General features: G+C 54.8%; 1 protein-coding gene across 1 annotated transcript in view; it reads right to left on the reverse strand.

The window, feature by feature from the left end:
* LOC126067531 (cadherin-4) overlaps positions 1 to 27755 on the reverse strand; it is a 709326-nt gene that overhangs the window by 10447 nt on the left and 671124 nt on the right. The window contains exons 8-10 of the mRNA XM_049869539.1: positions 23811 to 23948; positions 8082 to 8267; positions 812 to 1065 (exon numbers count right to left, since the gene is read on the reverse strand). Of these exons, the coding sequence (XP_049725496.1) occupies positions 812 to 1065; positions 8082 to 8267; positions 23811 to 23948 (578 nt within the window). The remainder of the gene's footprint in view (positions 1 to 811; positions 1066 to 8081; positions 8268 to 23810; positions 23949 to 27755) is intronic.

Consider the following 27755-nt stretch of genomic DNA (forward strand, 5'->3'; position numbering starts at 1 on the left):
TGAAGGCCTCCCATGGCCTGGTGGGGTGCTGGAAGGACAGAGTTGCCTGGGCCCCTCTGTACTGCCCTCCCAGACAACATCAGGGGGCAGCCCAGCGTCCACTCCTCGGGCAGGGCAGGCCCATAGCCTGTGTAGGTCCTATGCCAGAGCCCCCACTGTCTGTTCGCGAGAGAAGACACCCTCCCTCTGTGGCCCTGGGGCTTATGGGATGCTTAGGGAGCAGCTGGCAGAATGATGACAGGAGTAGGAGCTCAATTCGTGCTATGGGAGGGGGATGAAGGGAACGGCCCCTCTGGGGCCCTGGAGGCCTTCCTCTGCCCAAGGAGGCTCTGAGGTAGGGTGAAGGGCCAGCAGCCTGAGTGGAACTGCTTCTGTGTCTGCCGTCACCTCGGGGCTGGGACCTGCTGTCTCCAGGCCAGCATGCAGAGTTCTTATTGGCAGATACTCTCAGTATCCCCATTCTACAGATGGGGACACTGAGCAGCAGAAAGGGTGGGCAACCCGCCAAGGTCATACAGCGAGTGAGGGTGGGGCAGGCCAGAGCCCGGCCAGTGCTGGGCACTGCTGAAGGTTTTGGAAGCAGTGACCTCAGCCATGGTTTCTCGAGGGCTGACTGTGCTGTATTGGGTGGGCGGGCAACCCTGGCTGCCCCCAGGGCTTGGGTTCCTTTGTTCCCTATCCTGAAAGACAGCCCTGGTTGGGGACCCCCAACCATCCCCTGGGACTGAGCTGCAGGTCTTCCTGGGCTTGGGGAACCTCCTCTTTGGTCAGCGGGGGGTCGAGGGCTTGTGGGCACTGCGGGTGGGCCCACCTCATGGCCTGCTGCATGAAGCGGTCAGGGTCCACCGCAGAGAATGTGGTCAGCACAGTGCCCATGGGCACGCCCTCCTCCAGGCGGATCAGCTTGTGGTTGGAGGGGAAGTAGGGGGCCTCGTTGATGTCCATGACAGAGATGGTGACTCCTGCTGTGGACTGGAAGGACATCTGGATGCCGCTGGCCAGCGGTGCCTGGTTGGACACCATCACGGTCAGCATGAAGGCTCTGTTCAGCTCGTAATCAACTGCCTGGAATGAGAGAAGCCTGAGGGTGAGCTGGTGCCGGGTGAGCGTGGAGGGGCAGCTCCCTGGTGGTGCACACTGGGCTGGCTAATCTCTACCCTCTTATCCATTTCTTGCCCGTCTCTGCCCTGCTTTGCACCCCAGGAGGCTGGGCTTTGGGGTTACATCTCCTAGCTCCCTGTCTTCTGGCTTCCTGCTGGGTTGGCCAATGGGAGAGAGAGAAGTTGGGATCAATAACCCCTGCCCACTGCACCGGACCGTGGTTTGGGTAGCTGAGTCCTACAGCTTCAACTCTTATCTGCCTCTGGCAGAATTGGGGCAATGCTGGGCCCCCCACCCTGCACCCTCAAGGCTAGTGTGGTAGAGGTTCCCCACTGTTGCTCATCTAGGGGTGCATCACCAGGTACAGTGGGATGAATGGTGGCCCCCCAAAAGATATGTTCTCCAGGAACCTGTGAATGTGACCTTGTTTAGAAGTAGGGTCACTGTAGGTGTAACTCAGTTTAGGATCTTGAGATGAGGTTATCCTAGATTAGGGTGGCTCCAAATTCAAGGAGGGGAGTCTTCATAAGAGAAAGGACAGGGGGACACAGACACAGACGCAGGGAGAGGCTATGTGAAGATGGAGGCAGAGAAAGACGAGGGAGACACAGACATGGACGTGGGGAGAGGCCGTGTGAAGACAGAGGCAGAGACTGGAAGCAGGAACCACCGGGATCTGGGAGCGGGGCATGGAACAGGTACTCCTCAGAGGCTCCAGGAGGAACAGCCCTGCTGACACCTCGACCTTGGACTTGTGGCTTCCAGACTGTGAGAGAAGACGTTCTTGTGGCTTCCAGAACTGTGAGAAGACGTTTTTGTTGTCTTATCTAGTTATTATTATTTTCTTTTCATGGCCCTTGGAAACAGTCACGTGGTCTGCTGCTTTTTGTGTAAAAGAGGGTGAGGATTGTGGATTTCAGATGTATTTGCTCATATTTGCAAAAAGAAATGCTTTAAGGATAAATCAAAGACTAATAAAGATGGCAACCCATAAGCAGAGCGCAGGAGGGTGGTGGAGGGTGAGCTGTGGGCATGGCTTTGCTGTGTGCTTTGTCGTAACCTTGACTTTGGAGTCATGTGGTCTCTTACTCACACTGTAGGTACTAAAAATGAAAGTATATATAGAGAGCAATAGCTAAAAATTCCAAAGAAATGGCATTAAATAAACTAACCGTGTATCAACTGGCAACATAACTCCCAAAGAAAATAATCATTTCAAGTGATTTCAGAGCACAGTATTCAGATGATAAATCCTTAAAGGACACATTCTAAGGACAATAATAATGGCAAAGAAATCTTAGGCTCATTTGGGCCTCTTGGTGTTAGTAGTAATTTTGGTGTTATTTTAAAACTTTTTATGCATATTATAAAGTAAATAAGCAACTGTTGTTGTTGTTAGGTGCCGTTGAGTTGGTTCCAACTCATAGTGACCCTGTGTACAACAGAACAAAACGATGCTCAGTCCTGTGCCATCTTCACAATCGTTGCTATGTTTGAGTTCATTATTGCAGCCACTGTGTCAATCCATCCTGTTGAGGGTCTTCCTCTTTTTCACTGATCCTCTACTTTACCGAGCATAAAGTAAGCAACTACTTTAATATTTTTAGCAACTAAAGTTTTCAGTGTGAGAAAATTAGATGCCAGAATAAAATCAATGGAGTTAAATAAAAACGTGTAAAGCGATGGTAGCAGTAAGGTCATTAGAATCTATTTAAATTCAGGGAGGATAATGACCAGGATTATCCCCAAACTGATTCCCATGAGGTGGAGGTCAGACATACCTCCACTCTCCAAACATTTTACCAACTCTGACACCAGTCGTCCCTCCCACAACGCTCTCTACTTCTTTTCTGGGTTTGAAAATCTGTTTTACACAGAACTCAGATCATACTTAGAGTTAAATGGTTTATTAAGGAGGTAACAGGGTACAGTTTGAGGTCAGGATCAACAGGCTACAACTCAGAATCACAACCAGAAAGCATGTAGGCAGACTTTCCCTTCTTCAGTGCAGGACAGGTCTCTCAGTTCCTCTTGGCTAAGCAGGCTTCCTCTCAGCTCCTGAGGACAAGCTCCTCTCGGCCCCCTGAGGACAGGCTCCTCTGACCCCCTGAGGACAGGCTTCTCTCGGCCCCCTGAGGACAGGCTCCTCTCGGCCCCCTGAGGACAGGCTCCTCTGACCCCCTGAGGACAGGCTTCTCTCAGCCCCTTCAGGACACGCTTTTCTTGGCCCTGCTGTCTGTCACCACTGACTGCCACAGGACCCCTTCCAGGCCTGTTACCCCCAGCTCTGCTGCTGGGCCCCTTCTGGTCCTCTTGCCATCTTCAGTGTTACAGCCCTTGACCCGTGTTACAGCTCTTTTAGGAGGTTCTTTTCCTTCTCTTTTTTTCTGCTTCTTTCTGGCTCAAAATCTCTGTGGGGTTAGCTACATATATATACAACTCCTTGCCAATTTCAAACCATGTCTCCTCTCAGTGGGTGCCATAAACTGACCAATCATCTCTTGGTATTCCTCATAATTTGCACAGTAGGCTACAGACACTTTATTTGCATAGCGTATTGATCAATTCCTGCAAGATGCATACCAATCACTGCGCAGGCTGCAGCCCAGGGCCAGACAAAAAGTATCAAACTACAAGTTGTTTACAGCTTACCCAGGAAATGTCAATCAACCTGAACAAAAGTAACAAACCCTCTGGAGTAGGAAACTAGGGCAAAGGTAACTCCTCAGGGCTTAGAGAGGAAATCTCTAGAGCTATTTTTCCAGAGAACCAAGGCAAAAGGCCACATAAAGGAACTCATTTCACCACACCTTCCGATGTCAACTTTGCCTAAAAAAATAATTTGAATCAGCGAAATGAATCTGAAATAATCTTTATGAACGCATGTTTGAAATTGTATTTCCTAGCTCTGCCCCTTGAAAATGCCTGGAAGCAAAGGCAGCTCAGTGGCACCGAGCACCTCTTCTGCCCAAGTTTTGGTTTCTAAGTACCATTCCTCACTAAGAAATGGCTGATTCAAATGTGAAGCAAGAGCTGAACAAGATGAACCCAGGATTCTCGTTGGGCCAAAAAGCAAGGAAGCTCTCAGAACAGTGGGCAGGAAACAAGCAGCCTGATGAGGCTCCACAGACTGAGATGGACCAATCTGAGCATCAGAAACAGTAATGATTACAACTGATTAAAACACATTAAAAAAAATCCATGTGCTCTTAATGAAAATGAAAATGCAAAAAACCGTTTTTTAATTTGTCACTGTGCCAGGCTGAATAATGGGCCCCAAGGCCCAGGTTCTAGTCCCTGGAGCCAGGGATGTCACCTTACAGGGCAAAAGGGACTTTGCAGAGGCTATTAAATTAAGGCAGATGTCACAACCTTGCTTGCTGAAAGTGAAGAGGACTTGAAGCACTTACTAATGAAGATCAAAGACCACAGCCTTCAGTATGGATTGCACCTCAACATAAAGAAAACAAAAATCCTCACAACTGAATCAATGAGCAACATCCTGATAAATGGAGAAAAGATTGAAGTTGTCAAGGATTTCATTTTATTTGGATCCACAATCAACAGCCATGGAAGCAGCAGTCAAGAAATCAAAAGACTCATTATTGCATTGGGTAAATCTGCTGCAAAGGACCTCTTTAAAGTGTTGAAGAGCAAAGATGTCACCTTGAAGACTAAGGTGCGCCTGACCCAAGCCATGGTATTTTCAATTGCATTATATGCATATGTAAGCTGGACAATGAATAAGGAAGACCGAAGAAGAATTGATGCCTTTGAATTGTGGTATTGGCAAAGAATATTGAATATACCATGGACTTCCAAAAGAACGAACAAATCTGTCTTGGAAGAAGTACAACCAGAATGTTCCTTAGAAGCAAGGATGGCGAGACTGCGTCTTACATACTTTGGACATGTTGTCAGGAGGGATCAGTCCCTGGAGAAGGACATCATGCTTGGGAGAGTACAGGGTCAGCAGAAAAGAGGAAGACCTTCAACAGGGTGGATTGACACAGTGGCTGCGATAACGAGCTCAAGCATAACAGCGATTGTAAGGATGGCTCAGGACAGGGCAGTGTTTCGTTCTGTTGTGCATAGGGTCGCTATGAGTTGGAACCGACTCGACAGCACCTAACAACAACAACAACAAATTAAATTAAGGACCTTACGGTGGGAGATGATCTTGGATTACCCAGGTGGGCTCAATGTAATCACAAGGGTCCTTGTAACAGGGACATGTGTTCTGAGGACCAGTGCACAAGGACTTGGACAAACTGTTCTAGCTGTGTAGACCAGGAGCCTTCACAGAGAGGCTCGGTGAGGGAGAATAAGCTGCAAACTGGCGGGCCGTGGGGATGGCAGAGTGCAGACTGGTGACCTTCTAACGAGGCAGTCCTCTGCCAAACTGTAAAGTGCAGAAGGTCAACGGTGATCTCAGATGCCCATATAGCCCGTCAGCACTGCCTTTGCGGCCTCCTTCATCAACCCTGTCACCCCACCTGCAGCTCACCTGAAGGACAACCTCTGCCCAGTAACTGACCCACGGTGCGCATGTCTCTACACTGTCCCTCTCCAGGCACACTCTTGGTGGAGAAGAAGAAGCTGAAGGGGGCAGTTCAGATTGCAAGGCCCTTGGTACCCTCCGTCCACACATCACAGACTTGTCCATGCTGCATGCTTGGAACCAGGTGGCTCTGCTTGGAAAAACAGGAGGAGCGGCAGCATGCCCTAGTGTTCATAGGCTGCTAAATGGCATCACAAAATGGAGGACAACCACACACTACTGGGAATCATGGCCTAGGCGAGCTGATGCTTATTTCTGGGGGACACAGTTCCATTCAAGACTCCTCTTCCTTGACAGGGTAAAGCCCTCCCGTGTTTATACTTCCGTGGCTAGGTCCCTGCTGCTGGCAGCTGAACGCAGTTTCTAAAGGATAGAATCCAAAATTAAACTTGTTTTTTCTTATACCTTGATGTGTCCTATCTGGCTTAAGCTCACGTCTCTGTTATCTTTCTCTACAAACACCTGATGTTCTATTGTTTCTTTTCTTCTTACTCCTCCTAAAAATTGCTTTGGGATAGGAGTTGCTAAACTGCTTCATACTAAGTTGTAAATGACTGATAAGTTTTATTATATCACTATGAACCTGCCTTTCCAGGGGAATATGAATTGGAAGTACAGAAAAAGACTTAGGTTAGAGAACTGGATTATGGGCTATTTAAATGAATTTGAAAATTTAGATGAAGTTGGCAATTTTCTAGAAAAGTATGACTGAATAAACCATTAAAGAAGTTGACTGGTAGTTAGAAATTTATCCCATCCCAAAACAAAAGCAAAAGCAAAACCTATAACCACCAGGTCCAGCTGGTGTAACAGCCAAGTTCCACCCAACATTGCAGACAGGTAAGTACAACCTCACATTTGTCTCAGTGGATAGATAAAGAAGGAACACTCCTTGAAGCATTTCTCGAGGTTAGTCTAAAACTTGATACCAAAATCTAGATAAGAACAGTATGGGAACGTAAAAATATAGGCCTAAATTGCTCAGAAAAACACTTAAAAAGCTTCAGATATTAGCAAAATATTTAAAAAATATTAAAAATTAAAAATTCTACAGTGACTGGGGTCTTAAAGCCATCTAAGATGCCTCAATTGGTCTCAAACCACCTGGATCTAAGGAGAATGAAGAACACCAAGGGCACAAGGCGATTACGAGCCCAAGAGACAGAAAGGGCCACATGAAACAGCGACTACATCATCCTGAGACCAGAAGAACTAGATGGTGCCCGGCTACAACCGATGACTGCCCTGACAGGGAACACAACAGAGAACCCCTGAAGGAACAGAGAGCAGTGGGATGCAGACCCCAAATTCTCATAAGACCAGACTTAATGGTCTGACTGAGACTAGAAGGACCCAGGTGGTCATGGCCCCCAGACCTTCTGTTGGCCCAGGACAGGAAGCATTCCTGAAGCCAACTCTTCAGACATGGATTGGACTGGACAATGGGTTGGAGAGGGATGCTGGTGAGTAGTAAGCTTCTCGGCTCAGGTGGACACTTGAGACTATGTTGGCAACTCCTGCATGGAGGAGAGATGAGAGGGTGGAGGGGGTTAGAAGTTGGTGAAATGGACATGAAAAGAGAGAGTGGAGGGAGAGAATGGGCTGTCTCATTACGGGGAGAATAATTGGGAGTGTGTAGCAAGGTGTATATGGGTTTTTGTGCGAGAGGCTGACTTGATTTGTAAACGCTCACTTAAAGCACAATAAAAATTATTAAAAAAAAAATTCTACAGTGAAATCTGTGAGAGCTGGAACTCGATGGGACTGTCTTGTTTTACTGGGTCTTGCAAGTTCTCTGCCTTGGGCAGGGTGCAGTCTTACTACTTTTCTTGAGTTTTCCCTCTCTGACAGGTTTCCGCCTTACACAGGTTCTAGCTTTCACAGGCTTTACTGTACTTCATGACTAAGTTGTATTTATCTCAGCAATGCAAGGATGGGATAGCATTAGAAAGTCTATTCATAAATGAAGGGGGCAATACTGACATAGGAGCCCTGGTGGCCCAGTGGTTAAGTGCCAAAAGTTTGGCAGTTTAAACCCACCAGCAGCGGCTCCTTGGGAGAAGGATGTGACAGTCTGCCTTCCAAAAAGATTACAGCCTTAGAAACCCTGTGGAGAAGTCCCACCCTATAGTTTGACCCTATAGGGTCTCTAAGAGTCAAAATTGACTTGATGGCAATGGGTCAATGGGTATCGATGTCAGGGAGGGGGTGGGAGAGTTACTGTTCTGGCAAGTGGCAGGTCAGGCCCTGCTGTGTCCCAGAGCTCACATTGCAAGTTCCTTGTGAAGGCTGTCTTGGCCACCATGTCCTTTGCCCTTGGCTATGAGGAGTGGCACACACTTTACACTGAATACCGTTTCTGTTGAGTTTGTCTCAGGGTACTTTCCAGGTAGCAGGACTCAGGATGCCTGGCACTCACCTTCACCACGGTGACCATGCCCTCGTTGGTGACAGGGTCCGTGCGGATGCTGAAGTGCCCGGAGGGGTCCCCGCTGATGATGCGGTAGACGGCATTCCAGTTTGGTGAGTGGGGCTGGTCTCGGTCCATCACGGTGAGGTTGGCGACCACTGTCTCCACCCGGTTTTCGGGGACTTCCCCTGCATACTGCAAGATGTAAGAAAGAGGAATGTTAAGAGCCCACATGGCTGGGGTCTTAAATGCCTGCAAGCGGCCATCTGAGGCACAATAATTGGTCTCTATTCACTTGGAGCTACAGAGTAAGGAGAGTCAGGAACAGGAGGAGGCTATGGAATGTGTGGCTAATTGCCTCCATGAACACCTGCCTCCTTTGCCGTGAGACCAGAAGAACTGGATGGTGCCTGGCTACCATTACTGAACGTTTTGATCAAAGATTCCACAGGAAAATCCTGATCAAAAGGGGGAAAATGCAGACCAGAATTTCAAATTCTCATGAACTCTAGACTTTACAGAGCCATGGAGGGTGGATGAACCCCTGAAACTATTGCCCTGAGATAACCTTTAAACCCTAAACCAAAAATATCCCTGAAATCTTCTTACAACTAAACAATAGATTAGCTTAACTAGTAAACACTGTCTGCCCTGAGCATTATGCTCTTTTAAGAAATATCTATACAAAACCAAATTGACGACAGCAATTTGGAAGATTATGAGGTTATGCTAATGAGGGAGCTACAACTCAGAAAAGGAGGGTGAGAAGGGTTGCACAACTCAAAGAATGTAATCAGAGTCACTAAATTGTACATGTAGAAACTGCTGAATTGGTGTATGTTTTGATGTGTATAGTCTCAACAACAACAACAACAACAAAATAAAATTTAGAACAACGACAACAAAAGAACCCAGACAGAAGGCTGGAGAGGTGAGGAGAGGCCCTTTGTCAGCACCTGGGAGGTGCCTCCTCCCTGAGCTGTTCCTGGACCACGGGGGCTCAGGTTGGCTGGCCATCGGGGCCTGGTGGTGAGACAGGCAGGCTTCGAGGGGCTGGGACTTCTCATATCTGCACATATCCATCTCCAAACCAAGCCCTGCCTGGCTTACACACAGACACAGACACACCAGATCTCCCTCCTAGTCCCCTTCAAGCTTTTCCCGCATGCAGCAGCTGGGCAAGTGCAGAAGGCTGGGGAAAATTGGGTGCTCAAGACCATTCATTAAATATTTGGTGAACAGACAGACATACTAGTGAATAGCAGCGTGGACATGCAAGATGAGCGTAAGCAGCAATGGAGTGGGGCTGCAAAAGGCTTCCCGAGGAGGGCCATTCCTGGGCTCCTGCCTTCCTGCTGGTCCCTGCCACATGGCTTAGGGCTTGGGGTCAGCTGTTGGACCAAACTGGGGCCTCACCTCTTTCTTCCTGCCACAGCACAACGAGGGCTATACCCACTTCCATCAGCAACTGTGGTTCATTGTGGCAGCGACAGGTGTGAAGTAGGAAAAGCCATCGTGTGTGTGTGCACGCGTGTGTGTGTTGAGGTGGTGACAGAAAGCTGAGCACCTCCTACCAATAGAGAATCGCTGTGCAAGGCCAGCTTTGTCAGTGTGTGGCCTGTGCAGCAGTACTGGGTCCCCCATGCTCTGAAGGGCCCTGCTCTTGGTTGAATGCTCTGCTGTCATTGTCTTGAAATTCTAAATAATTTTTGAAAAATGGGCATGCATTCTTATTTTGCACTGGGCCCTGCATGTTATACAGTCAGTCCTGTCACTGTGTAGCATGCAGGTAAAGTTTGGACCCGTGTCTAGGGATTTTTGGTTGTATTTACAGCAGCGGCAGCAGCAGCCCCATGGTGAACTGCTGAGTGCCCACTGTGGGCAGGCACTAGGCCTGGCACTCCTCATGCATCATTTCACCTGTTTGTCAGAACAACCCTACTCTTACCCTGATTTTACAGATGAAGAAACTGAAGCCAGAGCACTTCAGAGACTTTGAGGTGTCTCAAAGGGAAGAGGCCCTGAGTGCCCAGTCCTATGGATCAAGCCCCAAGGACTCAGCCCAGGGTAGGCCACCTGAGAGCTGGCTAGGAGCTGGACTAGCCTCTTTCAGAAGGAGGCACCCCCCAGGCCCAGCACTGTGGCTGAGATCCCAGAAAGGGAAGGAGGGAATCCTGGGGACAGACATCTGTCTGTGGCAGCTCTGCTCCAGTCTCTCATCCTTCTGGGGTTCCTTAGCACTCGCCTGCTTTCAGCCAGCGCCTGGGGGAAGCAGGCACAGGCCTCGTGAGGCTCCCGCCACCAACACCCCCTGCTGCCCCTCGCCAAGTGGCCTGTGGTGGCTGCCCTGCTTTTCATGATGTGCTTTCAGAGCAGGCAGTGAGCCCACGCGGTGTGTCCACACAGGGCCGCAGCCCGAGATGGCTTTTCACGTCCCAGACACCGTGATCGCGTCACGCCAAAGGACGGCTCTGCTCATCCCCTGCAAAAGCCCTGGCCTCTGCCTGCAGACCTGTGTTACTGCACCTGAGTGGGTCTCATGAGCCCTGGGCACCTGGTGAGGCACGTCAGGGAGCTGGCCACTCATCCCCATGGCAAGGTGCTGTATGGTGCTGGGCTAGTTGTCACCACCCAGTGTTCCTCCTCTGCATCCTGGGCTGACTCTCAGCTCAGGGCAAGGCCCCTACGGACATCAGTCAGAGCCTCTACAGGCCCCACAGTTGACCTCTGCCTGTATTTGTAAATAAAGCTTCGTTGGCACACAGCCATGCCCATTCACTCTTTTGCTGTTTATGGCAGTTTTCTTGTTGGAATGAGAGTTGAATCATTGTGAGAGGTTGTACGGCCCCCAAAGCTGAAAACACTTACCATCTGGTCCTTTACAGAAGATGGTTGCCAGCCCCTGCTTTAGATCCCCCGTCCCCGCCCCCCAGCCTGGACAATTAGTTCAGGAATGGGCACATGATCGGCATAAACCAATCAGGGCTCAGTTCTGGTGACCCCACTGCTGGCCTGGATATTGTTAGGATATGAGTCTGAAGGTGTTGGGGGGACTGCCATACAAAGCCCAAGAACGAAGTCACCCCAGAGGAAGCAGAGCCAAAGGGAGGGATACTGTAGGAGCTTGGATCCAGCTATGCCTGAAGTCTGCCCTCTTGGACTTTTCAGCTTCTGTGAGATGAGGGGTTCCCTTTTTGTTCAAGTTGTAGGTCAGTGTTGTGGACAAGGGTTAGGCTCCTGGCTCTCCTGCACCTTCTGAATTTCTTTCCTTTTTTCCCCTCCAAGGCGGAAGTCAGAGACTCACTTGTCTGCATCCTCTAATCTGTTGCTTGGTCACGTGCTGTCAGACCCACCTGCCTGACTTTGATTTAGAAAAGAGTGGCCTGAGGAAGGAGGTGGAGAAAGTGACTGGTCCTGGGGTGCACACGGCAGACAGGCCTTGTGTGCAGCAGTGGCAGGACAAAAGTGTGGTCCCCGTGCTGGGCACGGTGAAGCAGCCCCCACACCTGGCTCCCTGTGCCCTCAGGCTTCGAGTGACATTCATGCCTTTTAATAGCATCCCATTCTGAGAAACGACCGGAGTGGATTCTGTTGCTGTCAGCTGGAGTGTCAGAGCGAGGTATGGCCAAGGCCAGGTAAGGGTTCAGCTCCTGGTGTGACACACACCTGCTGCCTGCCCCGCCCTGCTCTGTCATCCCAGTGTAGCACCAGGGACAGGGAATGCACGCCCCTGCGTCAACCTCCTTCCAGGCTCTTGTGCCAAGTTTATATAGAAGAGTCTCTTTTAATTCAGGCAAGTTCAATAAAGAACAACAAAGAAGGGCCTTAAGCTGATAAATCTGGTTTAGGATTTTCTTATTAACCTTCTCCCAGCCACAGTGAGTTTTTAATTTAATTTTTCTGACTTTCAGGCACAGGGAAAGCCTCCTTCATGCCCTGGGGGAGACAAAGGCAGATATTTGGGGAAGGAAGAATTTTGAGAGTGTCAGGATGGAATTTCTTGCCTTGGCCGTAATCCAGAATTCACATCTACCCTGTCCCTGTGGCAGAGTGGATTACATCTGCCTGCATGGGCCTTCCAGCACAATCCGGGTTCTGCAGCAGAAACCCACGGTTCCCGGGGGAGGCCACATTAGCATAGGGGAGGATTTGGGTGTGAAGAACATGCAGCAGGATTCAGGTGAAGCCTGCTCAGCCATGACTTCACCAACGGAGGCAGGCTGCCGGGCAGAGAATAGCAGGTCTGTCTACACAGGCCCAGCGAGGCCCTCGGGCCACCAGGCACCCACTGTGTGCTGGCACCAGAAGTGGGGTGGGAGACCATAGAGGCATAGACAGCCCTTCCCCAGGGAACAGGTCCGACATTGTCCACTTGCTGACATTTTCTATGTACCCTACCCTGTGGCCGGTGACTCGGGTCATCAGAACTTCCGGCTTGCAGTCAGGGAAGTGGGAGTGCAAAGCGGCCAAACGATGCCCAAGGCCACAGAGCTGGTAGGTGGTGAGGCCGGGAATCGGCTCCCTGTCATGGTGTCTGAGAATGATGGAGCCAGTTTCCTCCATGGGTCGGGAGGAGGTTTGGATTTCCTCGCAGGCCTTGCCCTACCCCGGAAGTCGGGGGCGGGGGGCTCTTGGCCCTTCCCACTGTAGGCCCTGGGCCCATCCCTTGGACAACAACTGGCCAGGCCGAGGTCACCATACCTGGGGCTGGGGCTGGGGGTGGGAGGGGCCCGGCATGTAGTGCTCAGCCACGGCAGAAGTACCTAACAGAGGGTACCTAACGGAGGGGTGGCTGTGACCCTGCCTCGGGAGGGGTGACCCTGTGACCAGGCCTGAGGAGGGGTGACCCTGTGAACTTACTTCAGGAGAGGTGATCTCATGATCATGCCTCAGGAGTGACCCCGTGACCCTGCCTCAGGGAGGGTGACCCCGTGACCAAGCCTGACGAGGGGTGATCCCATGACCCTGCCTGAGGAGGAGTGACTCTGTGACCCTGCCTGAGGAGAAGTGACCCCGTGACTCTGCCTCAGGAAAGGTGACCCTGTGACCCTGCTTCAGGAGGGGTGACCCATGACCCTGTGTGAGGAAGGGTGACCCTGTGACCCCACCTCAGGTCTGTGAGGTAGGGATGATGTAACCCTGTGCTAAGGTCTAAGAGATTGCCCCGCAGGTGGAGGTGGGTGAAATGAGTTTGAGGTTCCAGCCAAGCCAGATATTTCATCGAGAAAGGGGGGAGGGGGAGGGAAGAAAGAAGAGGGGAACAGGAGGGGCAGACGACCGAGGAGGGTGCAGGACCCATGGCTCACCCCACACACACCTTGTCACCTCTGAACATGTGCCTGGTCCTCTGAGAGAAGGCCAGTTGGGGGCTCCCAAGCTTTCCCGTCCTGTTCCAGGGTGCTCCATGCACTCAGAGGGCTGGGGATGGCCCCCGAGGAGAAATGCAGCCCTGGACGTCAGAATCCCAGGGTCTGCCCTCCCATGGTCCCCACCATAGCCCCTTCCCTTGAGGTGCTGGTGCTAATCCTCTGCCCCAAATGTTCTGAAATGCCAGGGCCAGCCTGGGTTGGGCTCCCAGGACCTCATGCTGCCCACGCTCTCCACATTTCGGGCCACCCCCCTTCGGGCCAGACCACACGACCTGGCTTGGAAGTGGACCCAGCCGTGGCCTCTCAGATGTGGTGGCCTCTCAAATGCCCCCTAAAGTGTGAAAGGAGATGCATTTTCAAGAGGAAAATGCAAAGATGAAATCAGAGGTCCACAGATGATGGCCTTCGGGCCAAATTCGGCCCAACACCTCTTTTTGTAAATGAAGTTTTATTGGGACGTGGCCATCCCCATTCACTTATATACCACCTGGGGCTTTTGAGCTCCAAGGGCAGAGCTGGATAGTAGCAAGAGACCACTATGGTCCTCTATGTCAAAAACATTTACAGAAATGGTTTGCCCATGGCTGGATTAACAGACTGTCCTTGGGATGCAAATCCCTCAGGGAGGTGGGGTCATATAAACACTGTCCCCTTCCCTCTCCCCTGGAAAGGGCACAGAGGGGTTTAGACAGCAGAAGTGAGGGCACACACGTTGGCCTCGTGGGCGTCCAGGGGGTCACAACTCCAGCAGGGAGCCTGGCCTGGAAGGATGTTGGACAGTGGTCAGGATGCAGGACTTGTGCGGCTGCCCGGCTGTGGTGGGGACCCCATGAGCCCAGGGTGAGCCTGGCCACTGTCTCTGGGGCTGTGGGGTGGCCGGAGCCTGGGGCCCACAGCTGGAGAGGGAGAGGGACCCTACTCATTTTCGAGCCAAGCATCCCTGGCTCATTGTCAAGGCCTCCCTTTGTTTATTGATCTGTGCCACCAAACTAGCTCTGAAAATGGCACCCCGATGGGTCCGTGTGCCTGTGTGTGGGACGCTGTTCATGAGTTTCAAGCTCCCAGTGACATCACGGCCCCAGCGGTCCTCACAGAGGCAGCGTCCTGGGGACTGTGATGTTGTGACTTGTAATTAATTTCTAGTTCCCTCCATCCCCACCTTTAAAATTTTTTTCTCAGCTGGGCTCTTTCCGGGGACTCGATATTTTATAAACCGAGCTTGACTTTTGCACTGATGAGCTGTCTCACCCGGGATCTGGCTCTGGCTCCAGGGAGGCTTAATAACCTCATTCTCATTCCGTGCTCTGCACCAGGGCACACATACTGGAGCAGAGCTGCGAGTCTCCCACTCAGGCCACCTCCACCACTCTCTGCTACTGTCCATCTCCCCAGAACTGCCTGGCCTGTCCAGTTAGGGTCTGGCAGAGCAGACCATGAAGGGCCCAGGGGCTCAGGTCTGGCCAGGGTACATTCTGCACCCTATTGACCACCAGGGTGGCCAGGGACTGCCCCCTTGGTCCCGCAAAGGGACACAGCAGCGGCTGCATCTTTGTACTGGATTTGCGTCTGTGGAAAGTTTACAGGATGGGCTCCTTTGGACAGTGCAACGTTTTTAATTTTTCAAAATTGAGTTTTCTGTCTAGTAAAATGAGGTGCAGTGGTTAAGTGCTTGACTGCTAACCAAAAGGTTGGTGATTTGAACCCACAAGCTGCTTTGTGGGAGAAAGATGTGGCAGCCTGCTTCCATAAGGATTACAGCCTTGGAAACCATATGGGTCAGCCCTACTCTTATGGGATTGCTGTAAGTAGGAATGACTTGATGGCAAAGACTTGGTTTTGGCTTTTTGGTTTGGTGACTCTGAGGAGCTCTGGTGGCGCAGTGGTTAAGCACTTGCTGCTAACAGAAAGGTTGGCGGTTTGAACCCACCTAGCCTCTCCTTGGGATAAAGTCCTGGTGGTCTGCTCCCGTAAATACCACAGCCAAGAAAACCTTATTGGCCAGTTCCACTCTGTCCTATAGGGTTGCTGTGAGCCAGAATCGACATGAGGGCAAATGGGAGTGGGATCCAGTGAAGCAACAACGGTTCCTGTTGGGCTCTGCACTCAGGAGTCAGCACCGGGACCAGCGGCTCTGCGCTCCAGGAGTCAGCACCGGGACCAGCGGCTCTGCACTCAGGAGTCAGCACCGGGACCAGCGGCTCTGCGCTCCAGGAGTCAGCACCAGGACCAGCAGCTCTGCATTCCAAGAGTCAGCACCGGGACCAGCGGCTCTGCACTCCAGGAGTCAGGGCCAGACAGGCAGCACATTCCTGGGCCGCTGGCCCCTCCAAGTGTGTTTCTCCACCTCGTAGTGCTGCTGGGAAAGTGAACGGACTAATGTGGGGACGGTGCCCCGTGCCAGCCCGGTACACACGGAGAAGGGCCAACCATTCAGCCAAAACACAGACTGGACCTCCCACCCCGAGATTTTTGGTTCAAAGACCAGGTTGGTTCACACTGTTTCTAGAAAGAGTGCAGATGTTTAGGAGTCTGACCATGATCGGTCCACAATCTCTAGCAGCTTGTTTCTGCAGGTGGGGAATAATGGACCAACAGCTATAATCATGAATGATATGATACTAACAACCACCATGACGACGTTGTTTCACTGGATTTTATGGGGTGCTGCGTACACTGCTGAGTGATTGACATCTAGGGGCGCATCCAATTCTCACCCCATATCAGGATGGCCCTAATGTTCTCCCTATCTTACAGATGAGGAAACTGAGGTAGAGAAGGTCAGGACAGGGCTCCAGGGAGCACGAGGAAACAGCTAGTGGAGGAAAGTGGTGGTCAGCCATCAGCCAGGGATACTGGCATGAGGGACAGGAGCTGGTCCTCTGTGAAATGTTTTGGTCGCTGTTCATGCCCTCCCAGGCAAGGGACCTCTTGTTTCTGAGTGTCCCAACTCACCGCAGTCCTCAGTGCTGCAGTAATTATCTGTCTCCTGCCCCATGCACTCCAGGAGGCGGGACCTTTGTCCCTCACCCTGTACCCTTGCCCAGCACGGCTGCCCTTGGAAGAGTGGACACAGGGCTGGGGGGAAAGTAGTATGTGATGTCAACCAGGGACGGCAGCCCTGGCCCCTGGCTCTGCAGCCGCTCAGCCCTCGGAAAAGCCAGTGCCAATTAATTATTGATGGCCGAGGCGTGCACAGAGCACCCAGGCATAATTAAGGGCACCGAGTCCATTCCAATTTTCAGATGCCAAGTTCTTATTCTCAGGAACTCAGGCAGAATTGCAATTTCTTCCTCCCTAGGTTTTGGGGATGTAATTGAAAAGCACAGATGATCAGGGAGTCACAGGACTGGATCAGAGTGAACTCAAGTTCCAGTGAAGGGGCAGTGCGGTGGGAGCCCTCTGGGCCAGCCCAGTGCCCCCAGGAAGGGGCCAAGGCTAGCCCATTGTCCATTTAACCCCTAAAGCTAAAGCTGCCTCTCTATCTAGCTGGGGAGGTGACTCCCAAAACCTCCTAATTCTCCGGGCTTTGTGAGGTTCCAAAAGAACCGAGGCCATAGGCCAGAGCTGCCCTGGCTAGTATTCAGTGGACCCTGCCTCGGGCAAAACCACTGCTAGCCTACTGCACTGCTCTGCTAGTCCACTGCCTGACTGCTGGTCCACTGCCTGCACCACTGGTCCACCGCCTGCGCCGCTGGTCCACCGCCCGCGCCGCTGGTCCACCGCCTAGACTGCTGGCCACCGCCTAGACTGCTGGCCACTGCCTAGACTGCTGGTCCACCGCCTAGACCGCTGATCCACTGCCTGCACCGCTGGTCCACCGCCTAGACTGCTGGTCCACCGCCTAGACTACTGGCCACCGCCTAGACCGCTGGTCCACCGCCTAGACCGCTGATCCACCGCCTGCACCGCTGGTCCACTGCCTAGACTGCTGGTCCACAGCCTAGACTGCTGGTCCACCGCCTAGACTGCTGGCCACCGCCTAGACTGCTGGTCCACTGCCTAGACTGCTGGTCCACCGCCTGCACTGCTGGTCCACTGTCTACACTGCTGGTCCACCGCCTAGACTGCTGGCCACCGCCTAGACTGCTGGTCCACCGCCTAGACTGCTGGCCACCGCCTAGACTGCTGGTCCACTGCCTAGACTGCTGGTCCACCGCCTGCACTGCTGGTCCACTGTCTACACTGCTGGTCCACCGCCTAGACTGCTGGTCCACCGCCTAGACTGCTGGTCCACTGCCTAGACTGCTGGCCACCGCCTAGACTGCTGGTCCACTGCCTAGACTGCTGGTCCACCGCCTGCACTGCTGGTCCACTGTCTACACTGCTGGTCCACCGCCTAGACTGCTGGTCCACCGCCTAGACTGCTGGTCCACCGCCTAGACTGCTGGCCACCGCCTAGACTGCTGGTCCACTGCCTAGACTGCTGGTCCACCGCCTAGACTGCTGGTCCACCGCCAAGACTGCTGGTCCACTGCCTAGACTGCTGGTCCACCGCCTGCACTGCTGGTCCACTGTCTACACTGCTGGTCCACCGCCTAGACTGCTGGTCCACCGCCTAGACTGCTGGTCCACCGCCTAGACTGCTGGCCACCGCCTAGACTGCTGGTCCACCGCCTAGACTGCTGGTCCACCGCCTAGACTGCTGGTCCACCGCCTAGACTGCTGGTCCACCGCCTAGACTGCTGGCCACCGCCTAGACTGCTGGTCCACCGCCTAGACTGCTGGTCCACCGCCTAGACTGCTGGTCCACCGCCTAGACTGCTGGTCCACCGCCTAGACTGCTGGCCACCGCCTAGACTGCTGGTCCACCGCCTAGACTGCTGGCCACCGCCTAGACTGCTGGTCCACCGCCTAGACTGCTGGTCCACCGCCTAGACTGCTGGTCCACCGCCTAGACTGCTGGCCACCGCCTAGACTGCTGGTCCACTGCCTAGACTGCTGGTCCACCGCCTGCACTGCTGGTCCACTGTCTACACTGCTGGTCCACCGCCTAGACTGCTGGCCACCGCCTAGACTGCTGGTCCACCGCCTAGACTGCTGGCCACCGCCTAGACTGCTGGTCCACTGCCTAGACTGCTGGTCCACCGCCTGCACTGCTGGTCCACTGTCTACACTGCTGGTCCACCGCCTAGACTGCTGGTCCACCGCCTAGACTGCTGGTCCACTGCCTAGACTGCTGGCCACCGCCTAGACTGCTGGTCCACTGCCTAGACTGCTGGTCCACCGCCTGCACTGCTGGTCCACTGTCTACACTGCTGGTCCACCGCCTAGACTGCTGGTCCACCGCCTAGACTGCTGGTCCACCGCCTAGACTGCTGGCCACCGCCTAGACTGCTGGTCCACCGCCTAGACTGCTGGTCCACCGCCTAGACTGCTGGTCCACCGCCTAGACTGCTGGTCCACCGCCTAGACTGCTGGTCCACCGCCTAGACTGCTGGTCCACCGCCTAGACTGCTGGCCACCGCCTAGACTGCTGGTCCACCGCCTAGACTGCTGGCCACCGCCTAGACTGCTGGTCCACCGCCTAGACTGCTGGTCCACCGCCTAGACTGCTGGTCCACCGCCTAGACTGCTGGTCCACCGCCTAGACTGCTGGCCACCGCCTAGACTGCTGGCCACCGCCTAGACTGCTGGTCCACCGCCTAGACTGCTGGTCCACCGCCTAGACTGCTGGTCCACCGCCTAGACTGCTGGCCACCGCCTAGACTGCTGGTCCACCGCCTAGACTGCTGGCCACCGCCTAGACTGCTGGTCCACCGCCTAGACTGCTGGTCCACCGCCTAGACTGCTGGTCCACCGCCTAGACTGCTGGCCACCGCCTAGACTGCTGGTCCACTGCCTAGACTGCTGGTCCACCGCCTGCACTGCTGGTCCACTGTCTACACTGCTGGTCTACCGCCTATGCTGCTGGTCCACTGCATCTGGAGGCGTATGTAAATGTCAGCAGCGATGATGGCCTGGTGATCACCATCCCCCCGCCCCCTTCAAAGCACCATGACCCCACCTTTAACAGGTGGGGGAACCAGGCTCAGGACATTTCGGGGTCCTGCTGCAGCCCCTCAGATGCTACCCACTGGGCTGGGACAGGCCCCCAGGGCTGTTGAAGCCCAAAGCCCACCTGTCCAGCCTCATGTGGGGTCGCCATGAATCAGAGCTGACTTGATGACAACTGGCTTACATCATTCGAGGCATCAACTCCCATATGGATTCGTGGATGCTCCTGATGGCACTCTGAGATGGGCAAGATAAGTAAAATGAGGCACAGCAGCCTTGCTCAGAGGGTCCAGCTCTCAGCCGAAGGCCACACAGCTAGAGGGACCGAGAGGGGCCAGGGCTTGGACTTCCTGACTCAAGAGACCCTCCTTATGGGCAGGGGATGGGTGCACGGGCAGTGCTGGGTCCACAGCACCGTCACGGGGGGACTATCCCTGGCAAGCCATCCCAGGCCCATGGGATGTGGCAAGTAAGAGGTCCCAGGGCAGGGACTGAGGGTTGGGTCCTGTGGGTCCCCAGCCCTGATCCTGGCAGACCCCGAGCCCCCTTGCAGGAGGGCTGGGTGCAGGAAGAAGGCCCTGGCTGGAGGCGTGGCCCCGGCAGAGCAGCTTGCACAGAGTCAGCCAAAGAAAATAACTTTTAACTACCATTTTAGAATAGGAGTTGGATCATGCAAACCCTTCTGCATCGCTCAGCTTCTACTGATTGTTCTTGATTAAAGCTGATAAAAATAGCCTAGCCGTGGTGGGGGTGGCCAGGCGGTCCCGCACCGCCCCACCCACCCCACTGTGCTGATTAGGCCTTGTCCTGCCTCCCGCCTGCCTGTCACCCGTTTCAGGCAGGACTTGGCGAGGGCCACCCTGACCTGAGTGTTAGGGAAAAACAACCAAACCTGCTGCCATCGAGTCTATTCTGACTCCTGGTGAACCCGTGAGTCTTAGAGCAGAACCATCGAGTCTGTTCTGAATCCTGGTGAACCCGTGAGTGTCGGAGCAGAACCATCGAGTCTGTTCTGACTCCTGGTGAACCCGTGAGTGTCGGAGCAGAACCATCGAGTCCTTTCTGACTCCTGGTGAGCCCGCGTGTGTCGGAGCAGAACCATCGAGTCCTTTCTGACTCCTGGTGAGCCCGCGTGTGTCGGAGCAGAACCATCGAGTCCTTTCTGACTCCTGGTGAGCCCGCGTGTGTCGGAGCAGAACCATCGAGTCCTTTCTGACTCCTGGTGAGCCCGCGTGTGTCGGAGCAGAACCATCGAGTCCTTTCTGACTCCTGGTGAGCCCGCGTGTGTCGGAGCAGAACCATCGAGTCCTTTCTGACTCCTGGTGAGCCCGCGAGTGTCGGAGCAGAACCATCGAGTCCTTTCTGACTCCTGGTGAGCCCGGGAGTGTCGGAGCAGAACCATCGAGTCCGTTCTGACTCCTGGTGAGCCCGGGAGTGTCGGAGCAGAACCATCGAGTCCGTTCTGACTCCTGGTGAGCCCGGGAGTGTCGGAGCAGAACCATCGAGTCCGTTCTGACTCCTGGTGAGCCCGGGAGTGTCGGAGCAGAACCATCGAGTCCGTTCTGACTCCTGGTGAACCCGCGTGTGTCGGAGCAGAACCGAGCTCCGAAGGGGTTTTCGGGGGCTGATTTTTTGGCAGCAGATCACCAGGACTTTCTCCTGAGGTGCCTCTGGGTAGACCCGTACCTCTAGCCTTTCGGTCAGGGGCCGAACCTGTTAACTGCTTGCACCATCGGGGAATCTGGGTGTTAGGGACCTTGTGACCCAGGTGCTGGGGAAATGAATTCAGAGTCGGATCAGGCAGTACCTCCGCCTGGAATGTGGCTCTGCCCCTATCTGGCCGTGCAGATGTGTTTTCAGGTCCTCTCCTGGAGGACGTTAGAGTGGCCAGGACGCACCTGCCATGATCCTCTCACTCTGGCGGGGAGGACATTGCCCGACTCTCCACAGTGCCCCAGGGCCTGGCTGCCTGAGGTTAGCTGGACAGAGGTGGGACAAGCAGGGCGGCTCCTCGGGAAGCCCAGGAGTGTCTCCCTGGTAAACCCTTCTGCACTTTCTTGGCTGTCTGGAAGGGCACAGATGGGATCTGGTCTGGTCAGCCTGGGCTGAGGGGTTGTGTGCTTGACCCACGTTTAGGGGAGCATGTGGGAGGGGGTGCCTCTTGAGAGGGGCCTGGAGCCTCAGGTGAGGGGCAGAGCTTGGATTGGATGGAAGGGCCTCAGTTTATTGGGGTCTAGGACTAAATTCCTGTTCCCTGTTTCTCAGCATCTCAGGGAGGCAAGCTCACCCCACCTTACATTCATGGGGCTGGCAGACAGGAATTCCACCTGGAACGGGCTGTGCCATCTTCTGGGTCAAACGCAAATTCCATCCTACGTCCAGTGTGACTACTCCTGGGGGCCCATTTTCCCGAGCCTCAGGGGACAAGGGCACCTTGCTGAGTATTTTCCAACCCTGGGACTGATGCCCCAGCGAAGAACAAGGGCAGAAGCACTGGCTCCACACAGTTAGGGATGCTACCCCTTCCTCTCCCCCTCTTCCTCAGGCTGTCCCAGGGCTCATTTCTGGGGGCCCATTGGGGTGTTTTCGGGGTGGCCAATGCACAGTTCTACTCTGCCCTATAGGGTCTCTATGAGTTGAAAATTGACTTGACAGCAATGAGTTTGTTTTTTTCTTTTTCTGATGCACAGACACACACAGGGAGGACCCCTGGAGCAGTGTTTGGCAGAACTGACCAGTCTTCAGACGAGGGCAGGATGCTGCATCGTATCTGAAGGGGGCGGAAGCCGCATGGGGTCTGGATGGAGCCCAGGAAGCTGGTCCCAGCCCAATCCTGTCTGCGGGGCCTAAGTGGGCCATTCCTCGCTGCCATCCCTGGCCGCCCACTAAGTGTCGCTGTGCACTCATGCCTGAGGCAGGTGTAGCATCTGGGGCCTGAACTGGGGAGCGGCGACACAGGGAGGGGGCTCCACAAGGGGTGCTGGCCTGCGAGGTTCCTCAGGACAGGCAGGCTGCCCAACATCGTCCCTGAGGTCTGCTCTGTGGGAAGGCACAGTCCCCACCCCCGCCCCCATCTCTCTAGCCCTGTCCCCCTTGGCTCCCCACTGGGGGAGAACACGGTGCTGAATCGGGCCCTGCTTGCACCCAAGCACGGCTGTGCAGCTTTGGGCAAGTTGCCAGACTCCTCTGAGCCTCAGTGTCCTCCTGCTGGGCACTGTGGCCCTGACCCCTGGAGGGTGTGTGGTCTCAGGCCCACAGGAGCCCCCAGGTGCGACCACTGCTAACATGGCTGCTGTTATTGCATCAGGTCCCTTGTTCACTGGAGGTGGGCCGGCTTGGAGAGGTGGAGAGAAGGAGACCCCAAGGTCCTAGGGCGGCCTGAGCATCTCAGCCCCATGCCCAGTGCTCTGTGGCCCTCGCTGGCCCCCAGGTGTAAGGACTCCCAGAGCTGCAGCCTGTCGGGATAGCCGGCACCGCGGGCCAGGCACATGTCCCAGTGACGGCAGCACCCCCCCGCACAGGGTCTGAAAACATGTGCTTGGGGACGTGGAGTCACTCACCCAAGGACCCCGGGGGGTCATCAGGGAGGGTGCTGGGTGGTGGGCAGGGAGGGGGGGCCAGGGCTCCCAGGACCGAGTGGGGTCATCAAACGTCTTTTGGGCACTGAACACCCTCCCGGCACACAGCTGCCCATTGCCTCCAGAAGAAATTGGTTGGCAGGACTCAGGACCTGGCCCTTGTCTCTGCCCCAGCCCCGGAGCTTGTCTGTGAGCTGGGGGCCCCACTGAGGGTCAGTCGCTGTGGAGTAAAGGCAGGGGGCCCCCCAGAACACCTTGGTCACCCAGGTCCTGATGAGCCCAGCTGGCCATACTGGGAAGGAAGAATGTCCCCCTGTCACCTCCGCCATTCCCTTCCTGCGGACGGCCACAGTGGGCCTGTTGAGTTCCTCACTCATGGACATGCCCTACCTCTGGCCAGAGCCCCGTCTGGTCACCCGAGCAGGCACCCTCCGCACACAGCCACACACATGCCTCCCAGAGAGGCGAGACACCAACCTCCGGCCAGAGCCCCCACCCTGCCAGTTTGGCTGCACTTCAGCCTGTCCTGGGCACCTGCAAGCCGTCGGCCGTTGCTCAATGCCAGGTGTCGCTGGGCTGCCCAGCAGATGGGGTCTCTGGCTGGGCCTTGGGCCCCCTCCCAGGCAGAGGCACCTGGGGAGCCCCTCCAGTGCCCGTCAGCCTACTGCCCGGGGTCTCTGCTACTCCACCTGCCAGGCCCGTCCTCTTCACAGAGTAGCAGAGAGAGAAGCATCCAACGTCAGTTAGCCACAAGCCCGCATGGACCATATGTCACCGCGACGGCACCAGGCACTCACCGTGCTCGTAGTGAACTCCGGCGGGTTGTCATTCACATCTGTCACTGTGATAATGGCTGTCGCTGTGTTGGAGAGGCCGTAGTTAAGGTTCCCTTCCATGTCTGTGGCCTGCACGATGACTGTGTACTGCTGAACTTTCTGGAATGGTGAGAGGGTCAGAAGAGAAGGGTGGGTCAGTGTGGGTTTTTGTTCCAGGCTGTCTGTACCTGCCATCAGAGTAACGTGTTTCCTGGGTGGAGGTGGTCACAGCTGGTTGCCACCTGTGTGGCTGCGTGCCGGGAGCAGGGCTCTCCGAGCTGCTCGGTGCCTGCGTGCTGTGGGGAGCAGTGCCCCTGGACAGGCGTGACTGTGTTTTCATCTCAGTGGCTTTGAAAGGTGTGGATCCTATCTGGTGCTGAGACCAGGATCTGGAGGAGAACAGGGGCCCCTGGTTTGGAGAACCAGGGAGGGAGGGGCTGCAGAGGCCGGCGGACTCCCACGGACGTGTGTCCAGGGTATTTCATCCTCCCTCCCTGCAGGAGTGGCCTGCTTGCTGTTGGAAAGCTTGGTCCTGGAGGGGCCGTTGGCTTCCAGGTGCAGGTGTGAGCTTTAGATGGCAAACCAGGCTCGATGGGAGGGTGCATTTTATGGGTGTTGAGGGTTCTCATGTCCCTGCCTTCTATCAGTGCTGAGCCAAGGCTGGCCCTTCCACCCCTATTCTGACCCACGGGTCATGGGTGGTCCCTGTGTGACAGGGGAGGGTGGGCTGGTGGCAGCGGTCTGCAGGGACCATAGCCCGCCTCCTGCTGGCACCCCTGGGGAAGGAGGGCTTGGGGACGAAGGCAGAGGGAGCTGTTAAAATGCTCCCCCAGTGGCTGACACCCAGGCCCGAGTCCCGCTCCCTGAGAGGGAGGAAGGCCAGTTCCACCATCGTGATTCAGTAAAATGTGTTCATGTTGCACAAACTGGCTCTGTCAGGAGTTACAAAGGGCAGATGGGTCACCAAACTGTCTCTTTCCATCCCTCCATCCCTCCATTAAGGAGCCCTGGTGGTGCAATGGAAACCCTGGTGGCGTAGCGGTTAAGTGCTACAACTGTTAACCAAAAGGTCAGCAGTTCAAATCCACCAGGCTCTTCTTGGAAACTCTATGGGGGCAGTTCTACTCTGTCCTATAGTGTTGCTATGAGTTGCAATTGACTTGATGGTAATGGGTTTGGTTTTTGGTGGTGCAATGGTTAAGTTCTCGGATGCTAACCAAAAGGCCGGTGATTCAAACCCAACCAGCGGCTCCTTGGGAGAAAGACCTGGCAATGTGCTCCCATAAAGATTACAGCCCAGGAAACCCTATGGGGCGGGTCCACTCTGTCATATGGGGTCAGTAGGAGTTGGACTCGATTCCATGGCACCTAACAATAACAACAGCACCCCTCCATCTACCCCTCCCTCCATCCCTCCTTCATTTCTCCATCGCTCCATCTCTCCACCCCCTCCCAGACCTCCTCCCTCCCTCCCTCCCAGAGCAGCCAGCTCCCAGCCAACCTGGCCGCTCATGACAGATGCATGGTGAGCCCAGCCCAGATTGCCAGTCTGCAGAATGGTGGCTTAAATACATGGGTGTTGTTTTAGGCTGCTAAGTTTTGGGTGCTTTATCAGGCAGCAGGAGCTGACACACACCCCAATTCTGAACATGGCCTGGGAGGCTCTGCATGGCCTGGCCACTGCCCACCCCTCCAGCCATGCCTTGAATAGCCTCATGCTCCCCTGTACCCTCCATACAGCCTCCTTTCAGTTCCTAGCCTTGCCACATGTCTGCCCACCACAGGGCCTTGGCACATGCTGTCCCGCCTACAGTATGCTGTTTCTTCTCCTCTAGAGAATGTCTCCTTTTCTTTCCAGTCTTTGCTCAAAAGTCCCTTTCTCATGGAGCTCTCCCCTGGCCCCCCAGACAAGCCAGGTCCCCCCTTGCGCATTTTCAGCCCTCTGTACCCGCTCGCCATGGCTTGCAACGCAGCTCTGATGGGACGTTTACTGTGTTGCCACCTGATGGTTGTCTGTGTCCCTTGCTGAACTGTGAACTCTGGGGGTGCCTAACACACAGCAGGAGCTCTGTGAGGGGGAGCTGGATGCTCCCCCTTACAGAGGTTCCAAGCAATGACAAGCCAGTCCACAGAGGACCTCAAGGCTCACTGAGGTGTCCCCACGTTACTCCATGGACAGCTGGGAGTCAGCACCCAAGGAGCGTCTACAACAGTCATCAAACTACATCCCAGGGGCCAAACCTGCCCAGCATTTTGTGGCTTTGTAAATAAAGCTTTATTGGCACACAGCCCTGCCTGTCCATTTACATAATGGTCTATGGCTGCTTTCGCCACAAGATGGAGTTGAGTAGTGACAACAGAGACTGTACAGCCCTCCAGGCTAACATATTTACTCCCTGGCCCCCTAGAGAAAACACCTGCCAACCCCTGGCCGACGACAGCAGCAGCATAAGCCAACTGCCTCCTGAAGAGGCCCGAGAGCGACACCAGATGTCTTTGGGAGTGAGGGCGGGGGCCTGGGGGGGCTTCTGGCAAGAGGTGGCACAGGGGTGACAGGCAGAGGGAAGCGAAGGGGAAGGTGTGGCCAGAGCGGGGCAGGGGGTCCAGGGGCTCAGGCCTCATGCCCACACCATCTCCCACCCAGACCCCTGAAAGCTCTGTCCCTGAAGCCTGGGGTTGGCACAAGTCGGAGGACCGCAGCCTGGTGGCTCACTGGGGCAGGATGCCTCCCCTCCCCTCCCCCCATGTGCCCCGTCCCTGTTCCCAGCAGGTGTCGGGAGACTCTGAGAGGAGCAGGAAGCGGCCCCTCAGCTCCCTCCCAGGGGATCCTTCAAGGGGACTTGTCACCTGAGAGATGCAGTGACAAGTGCAGCAATCTGGGCCCCTGCAGGGCTGGGAAAGTGTGGGCTGAACAGGCTCCCCAAAGTGGGCGAAGGGGGCTGTGGGGGAGGGGCATGAGGCAAGGGGGCAGGGACAGGTCTGCAGGGCCTCAGGCTGCCAGTACCCAGCCAACGGGGCAAGCCCTGGCCTGTGAGGTGGGGACCTGCCTTCTGTGTCCCCTTGACTGTGGCCCATGTGGTTGAGGATGGGGCAGACTCTGCTTCCTGCTGCAGAGGGAGTCGCAGGACACAGGCCTGGCCAATCAGGGATGAGCATGGCCCTGAGCCGCTCTGAAAGCAGAACCTCCTGGGAAACAGGCCCCCCCCCACCCGCCACTGCAGCTGGTGACTTGGGGGCGCAGTCCTGGGAGCTGGCAGGCCTTCTTTGGTACAATGTGAGGGGAAACAGCTGAGATGGAGAGGGAGGGAGTGGGTCCTAATGCCACCATTGAGCGCCTGGATCTAGCTAGTCCTGAAGCTGAACCTTGTGTTCTCAGTCACGTGAGCCAACGAGTCCCTCCTTTTTGTTTAAACTAGTTGGAGCTGGTTTCTGTCCTTTGCCACAGAAGGGGGTCTGAGGGACTGGCCTGTTACTGTCATTCCTTTCAGTGAAACTTTATCACATGACCCCTCTGCCCCCCACCCACAAATACATGTCTTGGGAGATCGATGGGATGGCAGGGTGCCAGATGTGGGAAAAATCCATGGTTCCCGGAAGTCCTCTCCATGCCCCCCAGAGCCCCACTGTCCCTCTGCTCCCCTTTGGGGCCCTAATGGGGCCCTGAAGACAGATTCAAGGCCTGGGTCTTGTGGCCACACCCAGGGTGTCGTGGTGAGACCCCTGAGTCCAGCTCAGAGACATTCACCCTTAAAAAAACCAAACCAAACCTGTTGCTGTGAAGTCAACTTCGACTCACAGCGACTCTTCGGGACAGAGAAGAACTGCCCCATAGGGTTTCCAAGGAGTGGCTGGCAGATTTGAACTGCTGACCTTTTGATTAGCTGCCAAGCTCTAACCACTGCACCACCAAGGCTCCACGTAGTCATC

The sequence above is a fragment of the Elephas maximus genome, chromosome 25 (assembly GCF_024166365.1).
Source record: "Elephas maximus indicus isolate mEleMax1 chromosome 25, mEleMax1 primary haplotype, whole genome shotgun sequence".
Classification (NCBI taxonomy): Eukaryota; Metazoa; Chordata; class Mammalia; order Proboscidea; family Elephantidae; genus Elephas; species Elephas maximus.